The sequence below is a fragment of the Thamnophis elegans genome, chromosome 1, assembly GCF_009769535.1.
Source record: "Thamnophis elegans isolate rThaEle1 chromosome 1, rThaEle1.pri, whole genome shotgun sequence".
Lineage (NCBI taxonomy): Eukaryota > Metazoa > Chordata > Lepidosauria > Squamata > Colubridae > Thamnophis > Thamnophis elegans.
Window position 1 is genome coordinate 166,837,388 of NC_045541.1, and position 18,771 is coordinate 166,856,158.

The 18,771-nt window shown below is 46.6% G+C and overlaps 1 protein-coding gene across 1 annotated transcript; it reads right to left on the bottom strand.

The window, feature by feature from the left end:
- Positions 1-221: 221 nt before the first annotated feature.
- JUND (JunD proto-oncogene, AP-1 transcription factor subunit) lies at positions 222-2,300 on the bottom strand. Its single transcript, XM_032238661.1, has one exon. It carries the CDS (start codon positions 2,077-2,079, stop codon positions 1,084-1,086), a length of 996 nt encoding a protein of 331 aa, XP_032094552.1. The 5' UTR covers positions 2,080-2,300; the 3' UTR covers positions 222-1,083.
- Positions 2,301-18,771: the final 16,471 nt, after the last annotated feature.

Sequence of the window (18,771 nt, forward strand, 5' to 3'; positions counted from 1 at the left end):
TCCTGCGGATCAATTGGGACTATTAATCCCAAAATTCCTAGTCTACCAGAATTTCAATACAAACTGGGGGGGGGGGGGAAGAACCTGCCCAAAACAGCCCCGTTCCTCAGACATGCACCAGAGGGCACTCACTACACACATTTTGGGGATCAGCTGCCTCAAAGGAGTCAGAGCCCAAAGTGAACCCCACCCATCCCCCCAAAAAACAGGCAAGACATGTATTTGTTTTCATCTCCTGCACAGGATTTTACTGCACTGTGGAATGTGATGCTATATCAAGGGAGGGAGGGAGGGGAGAGGGAAAGAGAGAGAGAAGGGACATAATAATCCCTCTCTTCAAAACAAAGAGATGAGTAGGAGCCAATATTAACATAAATATGGTAAGGGAGAGAAAAAGGAAATGCTGCCATGGGAAGAGGAAAGAGAGAACTTGAAGCCTGTCTGGGCAAAGTTCAGTCCAAAGTCTATGGCAAATCCCAAGGACTGAGATCTGTGGCTAGCTTGGGAGGAGCCAGTCTAGGCTCTCCAACCACTCCACCTCGGAGATCCTGTCACTTAAAAAAAAACAATTCCCATAAAGGAAGGGTATCCAGAGTTCAAAGGCACAAGACTAGCGATGCCCCGCCCCCTTTCAGACCCCGATTCTTTCTTCCCTTCGTAGCCCAGGAAGTCCTAGGAGCGATACTAGGCCTGCGTCCATATAGGCTGCTGCGCCCAGCTTGGGAGGGCCGTGAAAAGGCTCCCCGGAGCGTCCTTCTTTTCCCTTCCCTCGAACTCGCATGAAGTTCCTGTCCAATGTGAGAGTGCCGGAGCGGAAGGGAGGTGGAGAGAGAAGCCCGCGAGAGGCACCGGAGCACATTCCCCTCGAAGCGGCAGTTCGCAGGTTGCACTTCGGGGTGGAAGCAAAAGGGCGCGGGGGAGGGGGAGTTCCCACGCGTCTCCTCGGTTCGCTACGCCTCCCCAGCACGGAGAGCGCGCCTGCCGAGGACGGCGGTGTGTGTGCCTCCCTCTGGCGGGTCGGCGGCGGAGGGCCTCGGGTGCCCGAGTGGCCGGAGCGCACTCCTTTCCCTGCCGAGGGGCCCTTCAGTAGGCCGGGACCTGGTGGGGCTGCTGCTGCTGCTGCGGTAGGAGCTGGCAACCGCTGTTGACGTGGCTGAGCACTTTCTGCTTGAGCTGCGCCACCTGCTCCCGGAGGAGGTTGGCCGTCGAGGCCAGCTCGGTGTTCTGGTTCTTGAGGCTCTTGACTTTCTCTTCCAGGCGGGAGATGCGCTCCAGCTTCCGCCGCCGACACTTGGAGGCCGCGATGCGGTTGCGCAGCCGCTTGCGCTCGGCCTTGATGCGCTCCTGCGTGTCCATGTCGATGGGCGACAGCGGCGGGCTGTCGCCGAAGCTCGCCACCTCCGGCACGATCTGAGGCTCGTCCTTGAGCGGCGGCGGCGGCTGCAGCCGAGGGTGAGCCTGGTGAGCCTGGTAAGCCGCCTCGGACGAAAAGGCGGCCGCGCCGGAGAACGTGCTCAGGTTGGCGTAGACCGGAGGCTCCACGGGCGGTGGCTGCTGCTGCTGCTGGGCCAGGCTGGCCGTGGGCGGCAGCTCCCCGACGACCGGGCCCGCGCTCCCCAGCTGGTTCTGGTTGTGCAGGTCCTCCAAGGCTTTCACGAAGCCGGCAGCGAACTCCTGCTCGTCGGGGGCGCCTCCGCCGCCGGCTTTGGGAAAGTGGAACTGGGTGCCGCCGCTGGTCGGCGTCGTCGTCACCAAGCCGTTCGACTGGATGATCAGACGCTCCAGCTCCGGCGAGGCCAACTTAAGAAGGCCCAGATCCGGGGAAGCCAGAAGCGTCTGGTTTTCCCCTGGCGGCGGCGGCGGCTGGTGCTGGTGCTGCGCGGAAGGGGCGGCATGGCCGGAGGGCGCCTTCAGGCCTGACACCACCTGATCGCTCAGGGCCAAGGCCAAGCCGTCTTTTTTCATCATGGTGCCGTCGAAAAAAGGCTGCTGGAAGTCGCTGCTTCTTCGAGAGGAAGGCGCTGTCGTCGAGGCCGCCAGAGCGATCAACACATCGTCATGGTAGAAAGGTATTTCCATCCTCTTCCCCCCCGCAGGCCGCGGAGGGGAGGTAGCCGCCTATGGTCTCCGCAGCGCAGCGCTCGGGGAATGTGGGACGGGCCCCCAGTTGCGCGCCCGACGTGAGAGGAGGAGCGTCAGGTTTCTTCCCGGACGGCGCTTTGTTAGACGACGCCACCGACAGCCGACACTCTCCACCTTCCTCCCCGCGCGGATTCAAGACGCTCGCCTTCCTCGGGGAGGTCCCTTTATAGTTTCCGCCGGCCCGATGAGCTCACCGTAACCGCTTCCCATTGGCTGCAGATGACGTCTGGGATAGCTGTTTTGCATGAAGGGGTGGAGCGTATGTGGAACTGCGTCCAGCCGCCGCCGCCTCCTCCTCCCCCCCACTCTTTTTTTCTCTCCTCCGTCTCTCCTGGCAGGCCCCGTCTCCGAGGCGACCGGCCCCGTAAACTGCATACAACAGCGCGCGGCCTCTTGGGCTGATGTCATCGTGAGGCCGGCCACGCACGCGGCGCTTGCTTCGAGGTGGGGAAGGAGAAGGGGGAGCTCGTGCGGCGATTCTGCTCCTCGGCCTTTCGGTTGGAAAGTGAATTTTGCAAGCTCCATGCAGATCGGCTTTCTTGCAGCTGCACGAACGGAGGAAGAGAAAGGAGTGGGGGGGAGGGGGAGAGAGGTTCCCTAGCCGCAGAGACTTGCAAACCGAAACTCATAACCGCAAGAAACAGAAAAGAGTAACCGTCGAAAGCACAGTTTCTCTGTCTCTTCCCCTTGGGATGTTTGAATTGCTACATATATGCATATCACGAGTGCTGATTCCCCCCTTCTTTGCGTATGAGAGTGGGGGGGGGGGAGTTTGCCTTTATAACTCCTGATCTTTTTTTTTTAGGTACGGTTGTTCTCAGATCAGTATGATTCAGTTTCCTTGAGTAGCTGAATTTTGTTACAGGGAGTCTTTGACGTGAATCTATTGGTTTAGTGATGTTCAAAGTTAAGATGGCTGGAAAAAAAAGATTTATGACCGGTGCTCACACTTACGGCTAGTTCCGCCTTGACCAAGGACTGGGTGACTGGGCCTCTCTCTCTTTCCCTCTCTCTCTCCCCCTCTCAACTCACGGTGTGGTGGTTGTGGGGAAAATAAGGAGGAGGAAGTTGTGTGATATGTTTGCCACTTTGAGTTATTTGAGTTAGGCAAATATAAATAAACAACAAATGGATGTCATCCAAAGTTCGTTTGGATTGGGTGGCTTATACATATTAAGGTGGCTCAGTGTTGATCAGAAAGGCCCGCAGTTTGGCGGTTCGAATCCCTAGCGCTGTATAATGGAGTGAGCTTCTGCCAACCTAGCAGTTTGAATGTATGTAAAATGCAAGTAGAAAAAATAGGAACCACCTTTGATGGGAAGGTAACTTCCATGTGCCTTTGAAGTTTAGTCATGCTGGCCACATGACCACAGATACGTCTTTGAACAGCACTGGCTCTTCGGCTTTGAAACAGATGCGCACCGCCCCCTAGAGTTGGGAACAACTAGCACAGATGTGTAAGGGGAACCTTTACTTTACCTCATACATACTATCTCATCAGATCAGACCCCAAGAAGATAGATTGGTGTGCCACAGCATGCCATAAATTGGGCAGTATTAGTACACAGACACCATTATTCCCACCACAACTTTTCATGAACGGTGCTTTTTGCTTTAACCATTTATTTATTTTTATTATCTTTATAAATAATGCAGGGCTATGAACACACCCAATACTTCTTTCTCCTCTTATTTTCTTCACAGCGACAACGCTAGGCTACTGTAATTCCTAGCCAGCATGTTGAGAAGGGCAGAAGGGGGAAAGGTTGCTGTACGGCCTTAACCCACATCCATTCTTGATGCCCTTTGACCTGTAACATCCTTCCTCTGCTGCTCCAGCTATTCCCCCTCCGCCCTTCCTTCTTCTTGTTTTGTTTCACAAATTTATATTTAGCATTACTCCGGTCAGTATGCTCCAGGCTACTCACAGTGAAATTTTTATTATCGTCCCTAACTCAAATTGCAAACAAACATCAAAAATAAAAGCAAAATATAAACAAAACAAGATAAAATATGGAGAGGTGGGAGGTGTTCATTGGTGGATGACCAAAGTCTGTCTAATTTTACAGGATTACAACCAAAATTAGGATTGGACCTTTTGTTGTTAAGTGGCTTTCTTGGCCAAGACGGAACTTGAACTCGGATTCTCTTACTAGCCTGGTGCCTTAACCACTTCACCAAACACAGTGTTGCAGTATTCAATAAAACAACTACGTAAGTAGTAAAAATCAGGAGCATTATTGGAGGAAGGCTCAAAAATGAACTCTGCAATTGTGAACTCCCATTTTGAAAATTTTGATATCCCTAACACTTGGCTACCAGGGGTGGTCATCAAAACCAAACGAAGAGTCAAAAGTTCACTGGAATTGCCCTAATTTAAATTGGTTCTTGAAAAATATCTGGTGTTCCCTGTGCTTTTAGGGGTACGGAAGCATGAATGCCCATGAACATCTCTGGAGAAAGTCTATATTTGATGTCTATATTTTTAGCTCTTGAAGGTCAATAGGATTCATCAGTACAGCAGATCCCAAGACAAGAGTCCCCAATCCTTTAGGGTCACATTAGGAATTTTGAAAACCGGGTGACAAAATGGCTGACAGTCTGCTTGTTCACACAATGGTGGTCTCTGCCCATTGAATGGTAGAGGTCCAAATCTGGATTACAATAACCTGAACATCCTCTAGATGGCAGGTGAAAGCACCTAGCGACTGCCTAATCTTATTTATTAGATTTTTATCCTGTCTTTATAAAATTTATAAGTAACTCAAGCCAGCAAACATACATTATCCCTTCCTCCTATTTTCTTCACAACAACAACCCTGTGAAGTGGGCTGGTCAGAGAGAGAGAGAGAGATTGGTCCATAATCACCTAAGATGAACTAGAACTCACGACTCTTGTTTTTTAGGCCAGCACCTTAACCATTAGACTAAACTAGCTCTCTCTTTAGCCCTTCAAGATGCCAGCTTTACTTTCTTCTTTTTTCTTGGCAAAGAAGACTGTTTCTAACAAAGCACCTGCCATTTTCTTAGAATGCACATGGTGCCCAGAAACATCCTTAAAAATAACAGATACCTCTTTATGGCAAGCCATTTTTTAGATTTAAAGAAATTTAAATTAAGGCAGAAGTAAGAAACTAGGAAAATATCGAAAATTCTCCTCAGTGCAGTTAAATATTCCACATTTTCAGCCTATACTCCTCTCAGGCTAGCTAACGAAAAGCATAAAAATTTAACGTTGGGTCAGATGTAAACTAAGAAGGGAAAGTGGAAAACAAATCACAGAGACTGGAGGAGTCAATTTTCCCCACCCCTGAAGGGCCAGCAGTATAGAGGGAGGGGTTCCCTTGGGAAGGCTTGAATGATGTAGGGTGGGTGGGGGGAGGCGAGGGTTAACCCATAGCAGATGTGAGCATTTGGCTGAGATCCCATTTTTTTGCAATTTGAGTCAAAGCTGTCAGCCCTTCTGTGCTATGAATTCATTAGGCAAAAGCACAGAAAGGAAAACAGTCCTGGTACAATTAGTTCCGTATGATGGAGAAAAAAGCTGGCTCCTTTGCTCCTTCTCTGTGGGGCAGAGAAGAAAATGGCTTCTGCTGGATTTCAGCCTATGGATAAATGATGAGAGTCATCCTGCTTTATCTGGCGTATAAGACATTGGCTCCCAGTTCTGCTCTGAGTAAATAGATGGGGCCAGAGGGGTTAATAGAGTTGCCTAATGTCAGGCTGTTTTCTTTTCCTAGAACTCCAGGTCTTGTGGGGAATTGTAGAAAAACACTCGTCTCCAAACAAACTTTAGAACTGTCCCCAGAGGAAGACGTGAATCACTCGCACTCAACTGCACCAGAGGTTCAGAATTTAAAATGCCATTTGTCCCAGTGTCCTGGAGTCCAAAGAAATTCATGGATCAACTTGGAATGAAGAACTCATCTTCCCCGCATTGGAGAAAATCTTCCAGTTTTATTGGGGAGGTGTGGAATGTTTCCTGAGCATGGGACAAAAGATTGTGGTTTATAACGTTTTGCATGGTTGAGACATCACGGCTCAAGGTAACCATTAATGGCCATTTTCAAAACAACAGAATTTAGATCACCAGATTAAATTGGCAGAAAATTCAAAGCAGAAAACAAAAGTATACTTTCCCTTACAGTGCATCATTCATTAATGGAATCCCGTTCTACACGGTATGTTGAGGACTACCAGCTCAGATAACCTGATAGTGTTGGATTAATGGGGAACTCTGCTTTTGGTCTTTCCAAGAAGGATTGGCCTGAATGGAAGGAAACATGCTAAAACAAGTAGCAGGTGCCCCAAATTCTCATAAATTGTGACAAGGACTACTCATATTCCTTCCCTATAACTACTATAACAGCATGCGTGTAGCAGTGGTGGGTTTCAAAATTTTTTAGAACCTCTTCTGTAGGTGCGGCCTGCTTTGTGGGAATGGCTTGCCAGCCATGTGCCCAGGTGGGAGTGGCTTGCCGGCCATGTGATTGGATGGGTGTGGCCAACTTGTAAAATGTGGTGAAACTCACTTAAAAACGCTCTTGCTTAGCAACCAAAATGTTGGCTCAGAAACTGGCATTTGAAGCACACACGTTGTAAAGCTGTCAAGTTACAAGACCCTTGCACCCCTAACCCTTTAGAAAAAAAACTTGTGTTCAAACTTGACAGCTTTAAGACTTGTGGACTTCAACTCCCAGAATTCCTCCTCTCGCTCTTCATCTTGATGATGTCCGGACGGGCGGGTGGAGGGAGCTGGAACTGGTTGTAAACGGCACTGTAGATTTGTGGAACCTCTTCTAGAGAAGAGGTTAGAACTGGCAGGAACCCACCCCTGGCGTGTAGTGAAGATAGTACTTCTGGTTTAAAATGTAGGTAAATTGGTATAGGGAAAGCAAATACCCCTCCATTCTTTATATACCTATAACCCCAATTCTGTATAGTATCTCCTACCACCATGATGGCCAACCTATGGCACATGTGCCAGAGGTGGCATGCAGAGCCATCTCTGTGGGCATGCACTCCGTTGCCAGTTGCTCTTCTGGTTTCCGGTGCATGCATGTGGCTGGCCAGTTGATCTTCCCACATGCTGGAGCCCTGGAAACTTGAAGACCAGCTACTGGAACACGCATGCGCACCGGCCAGCTCGTCTTCAGCTGGTCCAGGGCTCCAGCATTCATGACTATCAGCTGGCCAATGCACAAGTGCATGCTAGACACCAAAAGACCACCTGGCCGGTGCGCATGCATGTGCCAGCCAGCTGGTCTTCAAGTTTCCAGGGCTACATCACACACATTGCAGTGTGGGCACTTGGTGCCAAGAAGGTTCGCCATCACTGTCCTAGCATCTTCGTCCTTTGTCCCAATTTTGTTGAAGACTAAGAAATGGCACTTTGGCAAGTAGGAAGAAATGGTAAAAGTTTTTCTTCTCTCTAGCAACACAAACTTTTGTCAAATTGTCCCATATCTAAACTGCATTCCGGTTTAAAAATAACTCCAAAGGTTTCCTAGAGCCTGCTTCATATTAAATCAAGAAATTTGCTGAGTTTCAGTCCAGCGTTATCATCTGAGGGAGGCAGGACTGCCAGGTTATCAGCTGATGGTTGTTGGAAAGCAGAATATTGATATCACGGGGGTAGGCATCCTTTTAGTAGTTGGAAGCTTTACTAAATTGGATGAAAGCTGGAGAGAGCCAATGCAAAATGGGCATATTTTCATTGTTTTATTTGAAAAAAAATATTTTTGCCATTTAAATCAATGGATTTAAACTGTGTTTAACATGTTTCTCACCTTAAAGGGTATTAAGAATGTTCACCATCTTGAGTTATTTATATAAAAGTGGAATAAAAACCTAATACATTAATAAAATAGCTAGACCCAGTGTGACTGACACTTAGTGGTACGGTTTAAAGGGGAACTAGGGCTGTAAAGAGAAACTCCAGAACAGGTGGTTAACTTGTTGCTGATTCTATCTAGGGGGTTGGGTTGCTAGTTAATTCTTTTTCTTCAAAATTGGCATTGGTCTTACTCAGCTCATCATAATTCTTCCAACACATTATTTTGATGTGCTTGGTAGAACTGGTTTTTGCATTCTTCAGGACTAGATACTTCATTTTTAAATGAAACCTTGAATTTCCTGCCTTTAAATATGCATCCAATTAAACACAGATCTAGAAATATGTTCAAACATAACCAGCCTTTATTTTAAAAGCAATTGAGTCAAATGGTTTCTGGCAACTTTTTTTTTTTGGTGTGGAATTCCACAAACTGGGAGGACTGTTTTTCAAACTGCCTTAATTTGCCTAGTAGACAAGGACAGAAATGATCTGTGTAGGCCCATTTGACGCTAACTCCTCTCTTCTGGACCATCTGCTCCCCTTTAGACCAGGAGATGCCTGGCTGAGACAAAGAAAAGGCAGAAGCATGCAGAGACATGACATTTGGTAGATGGAGGGGGGGAGGCTTAAACCAGGTGCCCCATATGGAACTGATTAGAAGATATCCTGGACTGATTGCTTTTGTCCAGAGACAAAGAGCAGCAGTCTCTAGCACCATGGACAGTCTTGCTGAGAAAAAAAATTGATAGGATTACTTACCTTGGAAGAAATCAGGGTGGGCATCCAGAGAATATATATGTTTCTGTTTTGGATGTCTTTTTGAATATTTCTTAATTCAAACCAACCAAAATCTAGAGAGATAACCTAAAAAAATACAGCATGCTGAAGATTATATTCTGCCGTGTTCCTTCATCCTGTAGCTCAGTTTCACTGAGAATGTTTCTGGAGGATCTGTTTAGATGCGAAATTATGTTGTGCAATTAGGTGGCATTTGGAGAACCTCTGGTTTCAGGAAATTCACCCGTCCCCCTCTACCCACCCACTCAACCCCAGGAGATTTTGTATTTCCCCCAAACTCAGACCACATGTTCTTTTCAGTGGGGAAAATTTCTCTCTTCCTCCTCCTACACAGGAACAGCGGCAGTGAGATCTGTGTGCTAGCACATGTGTTTGGGTGAGCAACAGCATAAATGCCCTGCGATCACCACATGCTTGGCAGGCACAAGTTCCCATGCTCGAACCTTTGTTAAAAACATCTCATGTGGAAGATGGGAAGTTTTGCCTCCCTCAATGGCTGACCAATCTCTGCCCATCAGAACAAACAGTTCTGGACAAGATAAAGTCGTGGTTGGATTTGCAATGAAATAGTTTCATGTGCACACACACAGCAACATACTGTTGCAGGAATCTTACTGGCTAATGCTAGATGTAGGCTTTTTTTTTTTTAAAGAATCAGTTTTCTTTAGATGTTGTGCTAAAGGTATGGGAAGAGTGTAAGGGGGCATCTACATCACAGGTGGTTTTCAGTTACCTTCCCTACTGATTCGCAAATGTGTGCGCGCGCATTCACACATGCGCCTGGCATTCAGCACATGCACTTTACTCAAAAAACATCCGTAAATAGGACAAAATAGAGCAATTTCTAAAACTGGTCCGAAGTGGCAGAATGCCACCTCTGATCTACATGTAAAATTGTGGTTAGGAGTGGACATTTGTGCCTTGTTTTCTGTTGGCTTAGCACGTTACAGTGATACCTTGGTACCCAACTGCTTTGAAACTCATTAAATTTGGTACTCAATGCATCTTGATATGTAAAATTTATCCTAGCACTCATCATTTGTTTGGTACTCAATGCACAAAAGCTAGAACTTGTCGGTGTTGGCTACCTTGTGACTCACTATTATTGCTTATGGAAAAAATGTGTATGGTACACATCTTTTGGGGTACTCATTTTGCCTATTAACCAATTAACAATGAATACTAAAGCATCACTATATATGAATCAATGCATTCTAACTAGTTAATACAGCCTGCAGTGTTTATCAGCCTTGGCTAATTTATGATATGTAGACTTCAATCCCCAGAATTCCAAGGCTGGCTGAGGAATTCTGGGAGTTGAAGTCCGCATCTCTTTAAGTTGCTGAGATAAGAAACATTGGCTTGGTATCTTCTAAGAAACAAAGCCCTTGTGGATTAATTAATACACCACGGTTAAACAAAAGTCTTGAGTTACTATGCTGTTTCAATCGACTGCTGAAAGGAGGGAGGGCATAGAGTTGTTTGTGGAAGCCACATTGCTTCTCACTGCCCTTCCTTGGCTCCTGAATACCCCCCCCCCTCCATCCATCAGCTTAGGTTGCCAAGTCACAGGCCTGTTAAAGGGCAAGACCAATCATGTCACCTTTTATTGCCATTCACTTTTAGCCGCCTGTGAATGGACTGATCCCAAGTTCCAGACTTTCTTCTCACTGTGAGATCTTCTGCTTTTTAACGGGCACCAGTCCAAGTTAGGGTAGGTCCCTTTAGCTATTGGGCTTCGTATTTTGTCTGTTCCGCAGCTATGAAAGCTGCCAATGCCCAGCCAAAGACAACCACCTTCCTAAAATTGTAACTTTAGCAGCTTAAAAACAATGATTCGTGCAATGGAAAGAATTAAATGGAAAGCAAGGCCAGCTGTGGCAGTAGCAGGTTTTTCACTGCCTTGAGTGGACATTGCTAGCTTGGAATGGGCTCTTGGCCTGATGGGTGGAGGGCACTGCTCTCCCTCCCCCACATTGAGGTCAGGTTCCAGCAGGGGCCTCTTTGCAAAAGGATCCTGCCCCTGATTCAGTTTAACTCTTTGCCAATTGAAACACCTTGCTTTGGTGCAGGAAAAAATTAAGCACAGCACACCTTTTGGTCAGGGGAAAAAAGCAGATGTCTGCACAGTACGTTTACCCATGTTCTGGTCAGCACGAAACAAAAAAGACATTGAAACACTGGAAAATGTGCAAAGAAAAGCAACAAAGTTGATAAAGGGTCTGGAGGCTAAAATTGTTATGTTGAACAGTTGAGGGACCTAGGTTTGTCTAGTCCAAGGGTCAGCAATCTTAAACACTCAAAAGAGCCATTTGGACCCATTTTCCACAGAAAACACCGGGAGCCACAAAACCCTTCCCATGGCTGACTATTTCCTGAATGGCCACAAAACTAGCATATGTAGTTAAATTAAACTTTTCTTTTTCTTGGATTTATCCATGGTTGACCTACCGGGGTCGAAAAGCTCAATAAATTGCATGCCAGTGGGTGTCGCACATTGGCGGTTGTGATGCATATTTGAAGCGACAGAGAGCCACAGCAGAGGGATCAAAGAGCCACATGTTGCTTCAGAGCGGCGGGTTGCTGACCCCTGGTCTAGTCTATGAAAGAGAAGGATAAAGGAGGGGACTTGTTAGTTCTTTCAGTACTTGAGGGACCATCAAAAGAAGAGGGAATTGTCTTATTCTCTAGGACAGTGGTCTCCAACCTTGGCAACTTTAAGACCTGTGAACTTCAACTCCCAGAGTTCCTCAGCCAGCATAGACCACTGCTCTAGGACACCCAGGGGTAGAATAAAAAGTAATGGGTAGAAGCTTGTCAGATATATACAACCTAAAAGCAAGGAGAAATTTTCTCCCAGAGCAAGTAATCAATGGAATAGCTTGCTTCATCCTGGTTTACTCACCCACTGTGGGTTTGTACAACAGACTACTATAAATGGTTTGCACGTAGTGAGTGTAATGTAATTGGCTTGTTGGCAGCTCATTGCCTGTGTTCACAGGACACCCTGAATCTCACCCTGAATCATAAATGAACCTCATGGCTGACTTTGCATGACAAATTAACTAGTTTGTGGCTTAAACAGTGTGCTACAAATTAACTACCCCACATTTTAGCCCAACCTTTCTCAAACTTGTTAGCAAAAGAGTCAATTTGGTCAGGTGTTAAGGCACCAGGCTAATAACCAGAAGGCTGTGAATTCTAAAGCTGCCTTAGGCATGGCAGCTAACTGTGATTTTGGCACAGTCGCACTAACTCAGCCCTACACAGGGGAAAAGAGGAGGGAGTAATTTTTGCCACCTTGATATATCTATAAAAAAATAAAGGAGGGATAAAAATATTTTTAAAAATTTAAGGCAGGTGGACTTTTAACTCCCAGAATTTCCCAGCCAATTCTAGGATTTAAGTCCACATATCTAAAAGTTGCTAAGTTTGAGAAACACCGTTTCGCAATGAGAGCAAAATCCGTGACCCGTCAAAAGCGCGGACGACAAAAGCGCGATCGACAAAATCGCGCCTTTGACGTCATCACAGCGCGACGAAAAAGATCGAAAAATTCAAATAAAAATTAATAAAAATTAAATTAAAGCAAGCCGATTCACATAAAGGTAAGGGTTAGGTTTAGGTTTAGGGTTAGGGTTAGGTTAAGGGTTAGGGTTAGCTTTAGAGCGTTCGCGTTAGCGTTAGGGTTAGGTTAAGGGTTAGCGTTACGTTTTTCGTTACTTTAACGGTTAGGTTTAGGGTTAGGTTTAGGGTTAGGTTAAGGGTTAGGGTTAGGGTTAGGGTTAGGTTTGGGGGGCTTAGGGTAAGGTTTTCGCTTTATTTTTACATTTTTCGAACTTTTTCGTCGCGCTGTGATGACGTCACAGCGCGCTTTTGTCGAGCGCGATTTTATCCTACGCGCTTTTGTGGTGGAACCGCAAAATCAACCCTTTGTTTATGGTTGAACCAGGAGAAAACATTATATAAACTTAATCTCGGGTAAGGTGAGAAGAGGTGTGAGCTTAAATGGACTCCAGAGGATGATAGAGGACAGAAGGGCCTGGAGGAACGTTGTCCATGGGGTCGCGATGGGTGGGACACAACTTCGCAACTAACAACAACCTCAGCTATTTCAGGGCAGCAATGTAAACTTCGGGGAAAAGGGGGGGAAACCCAAGAGACCACAAGGAGGTCAGGAGTTAGCAACCTCAGGGCAAATTGTTCAATTATTATTAGACTAGCATTATATTATTTCACACTTAGTAGTGTCGGAAGAAATGTCCTTCTTTGTTCGGCTCCAAGTGGGGAAAAAGACACTGGAGACATGGAGGCTGCTTGGAAAGATGGTTTATTGGTGGACAGGGCCGCATGGCTTGAGTCCTGAACAGAAAAAGGTGATCACATGCTTCAATGTTGGTGGAGAGAAGGGAAGGGAAGGGAGGAAGAGAAGCTGAGACCCTGGTTTTATGCCCTCTCTGGCCTTTGATCTTGATTTTGTATTCTGATTGGTTGCCAGACTCCCATGGGCCCATGCAGGGGCAACTCTCTAGGCTGCGTTTTGAATCCAGGTTTGGTTGAGTTCTCAGATGCCATGTGGCGAGTTGGGTAAAGGGCCAATATTATCATGCCTTAATCCCATTACTCTGGAGCTGAAGGGGAGAACTCTTTATTATGTAAAGTGGACTAGCTCAGGCTTTAATGGCTCATTGACAAAGGCAGGAAGCTGCAGGCAGCTATTCTGTCTTTTAAAACATGTTTCTTCCTTTTCACATCCAGAGAAATATTCTGCCTTTTCAATATTTCCTAGGATATTTCATTTTTCTGGGAGAGGGCTGGGTGATGATAACTTCCTACAGTAGTTAACGCAAAAAAAAAAAAAAGCATCCAAAGACGACAACATGCAAGGAATCAAAGCCTGCTACAACTCCGGACAAAACCTAAAAACTATTAGCTAAATTTCTCCGTGGATCCTGGGACAATTAAAAGATACTCTCGGGAGCGGAAGAAGTGAGCCCTGTGAATAGAATAGAATAATAAGAGCTGGAAGGGACCTTGGAGGTCTTCTAGTCCAACCCCCTGCCTAGGCAAGAAACTCTACACCGCTTCAGACCAATGGCTAAAATCTCCCCCTCCCCGCCTTAACAGCTGTGTCCGAGGCTTTAAAAAGCTGAGCCCCCGGCAAAGCAAGGCGGCTCTCTCGCTTCGTACGGGAGGGTCGGGGTGGAGGTCTGCGTAAAAAAACGGGCGGCGGCCACCAAGAAACGCCTTTGGCATCGCTGTTGATGCCCACGCTGGGTCGGAAGCCAGTGGAAACCTTTGTTTTACGCAAACCCAGCGGCTGCCAAAGGAGCCCAAAGAGCAGAAGGACGTCGCCAAAACCGAAGGGCTCGGGAGACGCACGAATTACTACGGGAAGCCGCCCAGGAAGAGGTTAACGCAGCTTGGGGCGTCAGAGGCCGGAAAGGGGGAGGGGAGAAGCAGGGGGGGGAGGGTGGTGGCGGATGGGGGGGGGAGAAAGAGCGTCACTAGTGACGTCAGAACCCGGCACTGAACAGTTGGGGGGGAGGTGCGCGCGCCGCCCAACAGATGTTTGGCTGGTGCGCTTAAAAGAGGAAGGCGGGGGGGGGGGCTTGTACCTTTCTTTGGAAGATGCTGATGATGTATTTCCATGTATCTCCATTATCTTTCCCTTGCTCACCCCTCCAATTCCCATAATAACAACAACCCGATAAGGGAATGGGACAATAGAATAGAGTGGAATTAGCATAGAATAGAGTAGGAATTCTTTATTGGCCAAGTGTGATGGGACACACCAGAAATTTGTCTTTGGTGCCTATGCTCTCAATAGCATTATTTGTTTAATTCATTCCTGCAGGGAGGGGTGGGTTTTGCAGCCCCAAGATGTGAGTGGCAGGCAGGCAGGCAGCTTGCCGCAGTGCTTCCCCCCTCCCCTCCCCAACATATTTCTCAATTTTTCAAAGGGCCCCCTGTGAGACCGCAGTTGTTTTGGCTGCAAAGCGGATGAAAAAAACGCAGCTGCAAGCCTCCTCTCCGGAAGTTGCCCTTTTCGGATTTGGAAAAGGGGCCCTGCATTTTTTCCTCTTGTTTGACTGAAGGGCGGTGGCAGAGGCTTTTCTGCAAGTCGGCCAGCTCTGTTGACGCGTCTGCACGACAGCTCTGGACCAGGAAACCAAGCCAACCGCGTTTTTGGTCTTCCGTGTTTTGCAGGCTCAACCCACGCAGCTGTTCTATAATTCAGGGAGTAGTGCGGACCTAGAAAAAGGTCTCCTTGTTTCAGTGGTGGCCACCGTGCTGTGGGCTGTCCACCCTTTGGAGCATCAGCCCCCCCCCCCCCTCAGAAGGACTGTCTGTGGAGATTCTCAGTCACCAGTGGTGCTTGTCCCAAAGGTGCTTTTTCAAGAGGCAACTGGACTTTCTGGTTTTTCTTTGAAGATGTTTCCCTTCTCATCCAAGAAGCTTCTTCAGCTCTGACTGGGATGGTGAGGAAAGGAAGGATTCATACTCCTTGGAGACAGCTGGTGATCTGTATTCTTTTAGACTAGAGAGTTGTTGAGGAGGTGGTATATGCAGTGTAATGCAGTGAGTCATGTGTAGATCTGCACGTTGGGGAAACAAAACAATCACTTGATAAACACATAGGAGAACAAACCCATCAGGACAAGATTCGGCAGTCCATCTGCCCTTAAAAGATACAGGCCACTTTTTGAAGACAGCAAAGACCACATTTTGAACAGAGGGACTGCTGGTTTGAAAGAGATCATCTATGTCAAAATTGAACAGCCCTCTCTCAACAGGGACGCGTTGGCTCAGTGGCTAAGATGCTGAGCTTGTCGATCAGAAAGGTTGGCAGTTTGGTGGTTCAAATCCCTAGTGCCACGTAACGGAGTGAGCTGCTGTTACTTGTCCCAGCTTCTGCCAACCTTACATTCGAAAGCATGTAAAAAATGCAAGTAGAAAAATAGGAACCACCTTTGGTGGGAAGCTAACAGCATTCCGTTGCTCCTTTGGCGTTTAGTCATGCCGGCCACATGACCACAGAGACGTCTTCGAACAGCGCTGGCTCTTCGGCTTTGAAACGGAGATGAGCACCGCCCTCTAGAGTTGGGAAGGACTAGCACATATGTGCTTTACTTTTTACTTTCAACAGAGGGGGAGGGATATCACATCTTCTATCTCCAGTCTATAACACAGTCCTTTCAACACTTCCAAAAAGGCTCCACACCCATTTGCACTACTCAGGTGACCCCAGGATACGGATAAACCTCCAGGTGGCCTCAATGACTCTCTAAAAGAATGCAAATGACCAGCTATCCGCAAGGAATATAATCCCTTCCATTCCCGCTGTTTGGTTGAAAAGCAAATCATCTTTAAAGAAAAACCAGAAAGTCCAGTTGCCTCTTGGAAAAAAAAAAACACTTTTGAGACTTCAGGAAGGAGCTTTGCCATCTGGCCTGGGGATCCAGCTGTATGGTATGAAGTCTGCAAAATGGCTACAGGTAGTTCTTGACTTACAACAGTTCATTTAGTGACTGTTCAAAGTTACAATGGTACTGAAAAAAATGAATTATGACCATTTTTCACACAACCATTGCAACATCTCCATGATTTAAGTATGAGCCAGCAGTGTGCAGCAGCTGCCAAAAAAGCCAACACAGTTCTAGGCTACATAAACAGAGGGATAGAATCAAAATCACGTGAAGTGTTAATACCACTTTATAATGCCTTGGTAAGACCACACTTGGAATACTGCATTCAGTTTTGGTCGCCACGATGTAGAAAAGATGTGGAGACTCTGGAAAGAGTGCAGAGAAGAGCAACAAAGATTATTAGGGGACTGGAGACTAAAACATATGAAGAACGGTTGCAGGAACTGGGTATGTCTAGTTTAATGAAAAGAAGGACTAGGGGGAAACATGATTGCAGTGTTCCAACATCTCAGGGGTTGCCACAAAGAAGAGGGAGTCAAACTATTCTCCAGGGCACCTGAGGGTAGAACAAGAAGCAATGGGTGGAAACTAATCAAGGAGAGAAGCAACTTAGAATTGAGGGGAAATTTCCTGACAGTTAGAACAATTAATCAGGGGAAGAACTTGCCTCCAGAAGTTGTGAATGCCCCAACACTGGAAGTCTTTAAGAAGATGTTGGATAACCATTTGTCTGAAACGGTATAGGGTCTCCTGTCTAGGCAGGGGGTTGGACTAGAAGACATCCAAGGTCCCTTCCAACTCTGCAATTGTATTGTATTATTGTATTATTGTATTATGGGATCAAAATTCAGGCGCTTGGCAACTGACTCATGATGGTTGCAGAGTCCTGGGATCATATGATTACCTTTGGTGACCTGATAAGCAAAGTCTATGGGGAAGCCAGATTCACTTAATAAACCTGTTACTGGCTTAAGAACTGCAATGATTCACTTAACAACAGGCAAAGGTTGTAAAATGGGGCGAAATTCACTTAACAGCAACAAGAACTTTTGGGCTCAATTGTGGTTATAAGTCAACCTGTGTACTATTAGTGAGATTGACCATACAGTCCTGCAGTTTATGTTGTTTATTGGTTTTTGTTTTTTTATAATTTTTGATTAATTTATAATGTTTTCTTGTGCCTGTAAGCCACCATCATATATATGAGATAGATGTCCATATAAATTAAAAGGGGATGTGTTTGGTGTAACTTGTTCTTTCAGATATTGAAGGTACTTTTAGCAGTGTATCAGTGTTACTCATTAGGAGAACTTTAAGTATCTAGAGGAAAACTTCAAAGACCAAAGTGAAACAGGATTCCTTTGAAAAGGCAGTTAGATAACTTTCTAAATCCTATAAAAGAGGGGTTGTTCTAAAGGAGGCAGTGAGAGGTCCGGGGGTTCCCTGAGGGAGATCTTCCCTTCTTGCACCTCTGTGGGAAAAAGGTTGGATCACTAAATTTCTTAAAAACTAGAACTGAAGCAGATTAACAAGAATAGCTCTGTTCTGATGCTAGATGTGAACAGAAAGGCCTCAAGGCATGTTGCTGTTTGCAGTTCACAGGTAAAGGTAAAGGTTCCCCTCGCGCATATGCGCTAGTCATTCCCGACTCTAGGGAGTGGTGCTCATCTCAGTTTCTAAGCCAAAGAGCCAGCAGTTTCCAAAGACGTCTCCATGGTCATGTGGCCGGCATGACTAAAGGCCGAAGGCGCACGAAACACTGTTACCTTCCCACCAAAGGTGGTTTCTATTTTTCTACTTGCATTTTTACATGCTTTCAAACTGCTAGGTTGGCAGAAGCTGGGACAAGTAACAGGAGCTCACTCCGTTACACGGCAGTAGGGATTCGAACCGCTGAACTGCCGGCCTTCTGATTGACGTCTTAGCCACTGAGCCACCGCGTCCCCTAGTTCAGAGGTAGGTAACCTGAAATCCCCAAACTACACAAACTTAAAAACAAAGAGGTCTGGCATAATGCAGACCAGGGTTTATGACAAACATGGTCCAGAGTTAAACTTATCCATGCTTTAAAGTATTAAACCATTTTGCATGACATACTGTACATGAATCATAAACTAAGCACATGGACTGATTCATGCAACATGCAAATGAATGTTACATTGGCCATGTAGCTCAGAGTATCTTCTGGAGATCTGGCCTACCTAAATGTTAAATGTGCAGTCACACACACACACACATACACACAGTTGTTGCTTTTTCTCCAGAAGAGGCCATATGGATGCTGCTGAGCGATTGCTTTGAATCCCTGCTAGCCGGCAGGCGTGTTGCTGTGGGAAAAGGGTGGATGTGAGATCATATCTCAGCAGGCTGGCCAACCGGCGGGTGGGAGGCCTCAGCAGCTGGCTTTAATCCGAGGCAGCACACACCCAGAGTTAAAGCATGGAAAATCTATGGCGCCTGCTTGCTTTCCAAGGGAGATGGAAAACAGGCAGATGCCTGAGAAACAAGGCACCAGCTAACACAACTTTGTTTCACAGTTCCCTGGGGGAATCACATCAGTTGTGA

What these genes read in the sequence shown, in the direction of transcription:
- JUND (XM_032238661.1), bottom strand. Translation starts at nt 2,079, where the DNA reads ATGGAAATACCTTTCTACCATGACGATGTGTTGATCGCTCTGGCGGCC.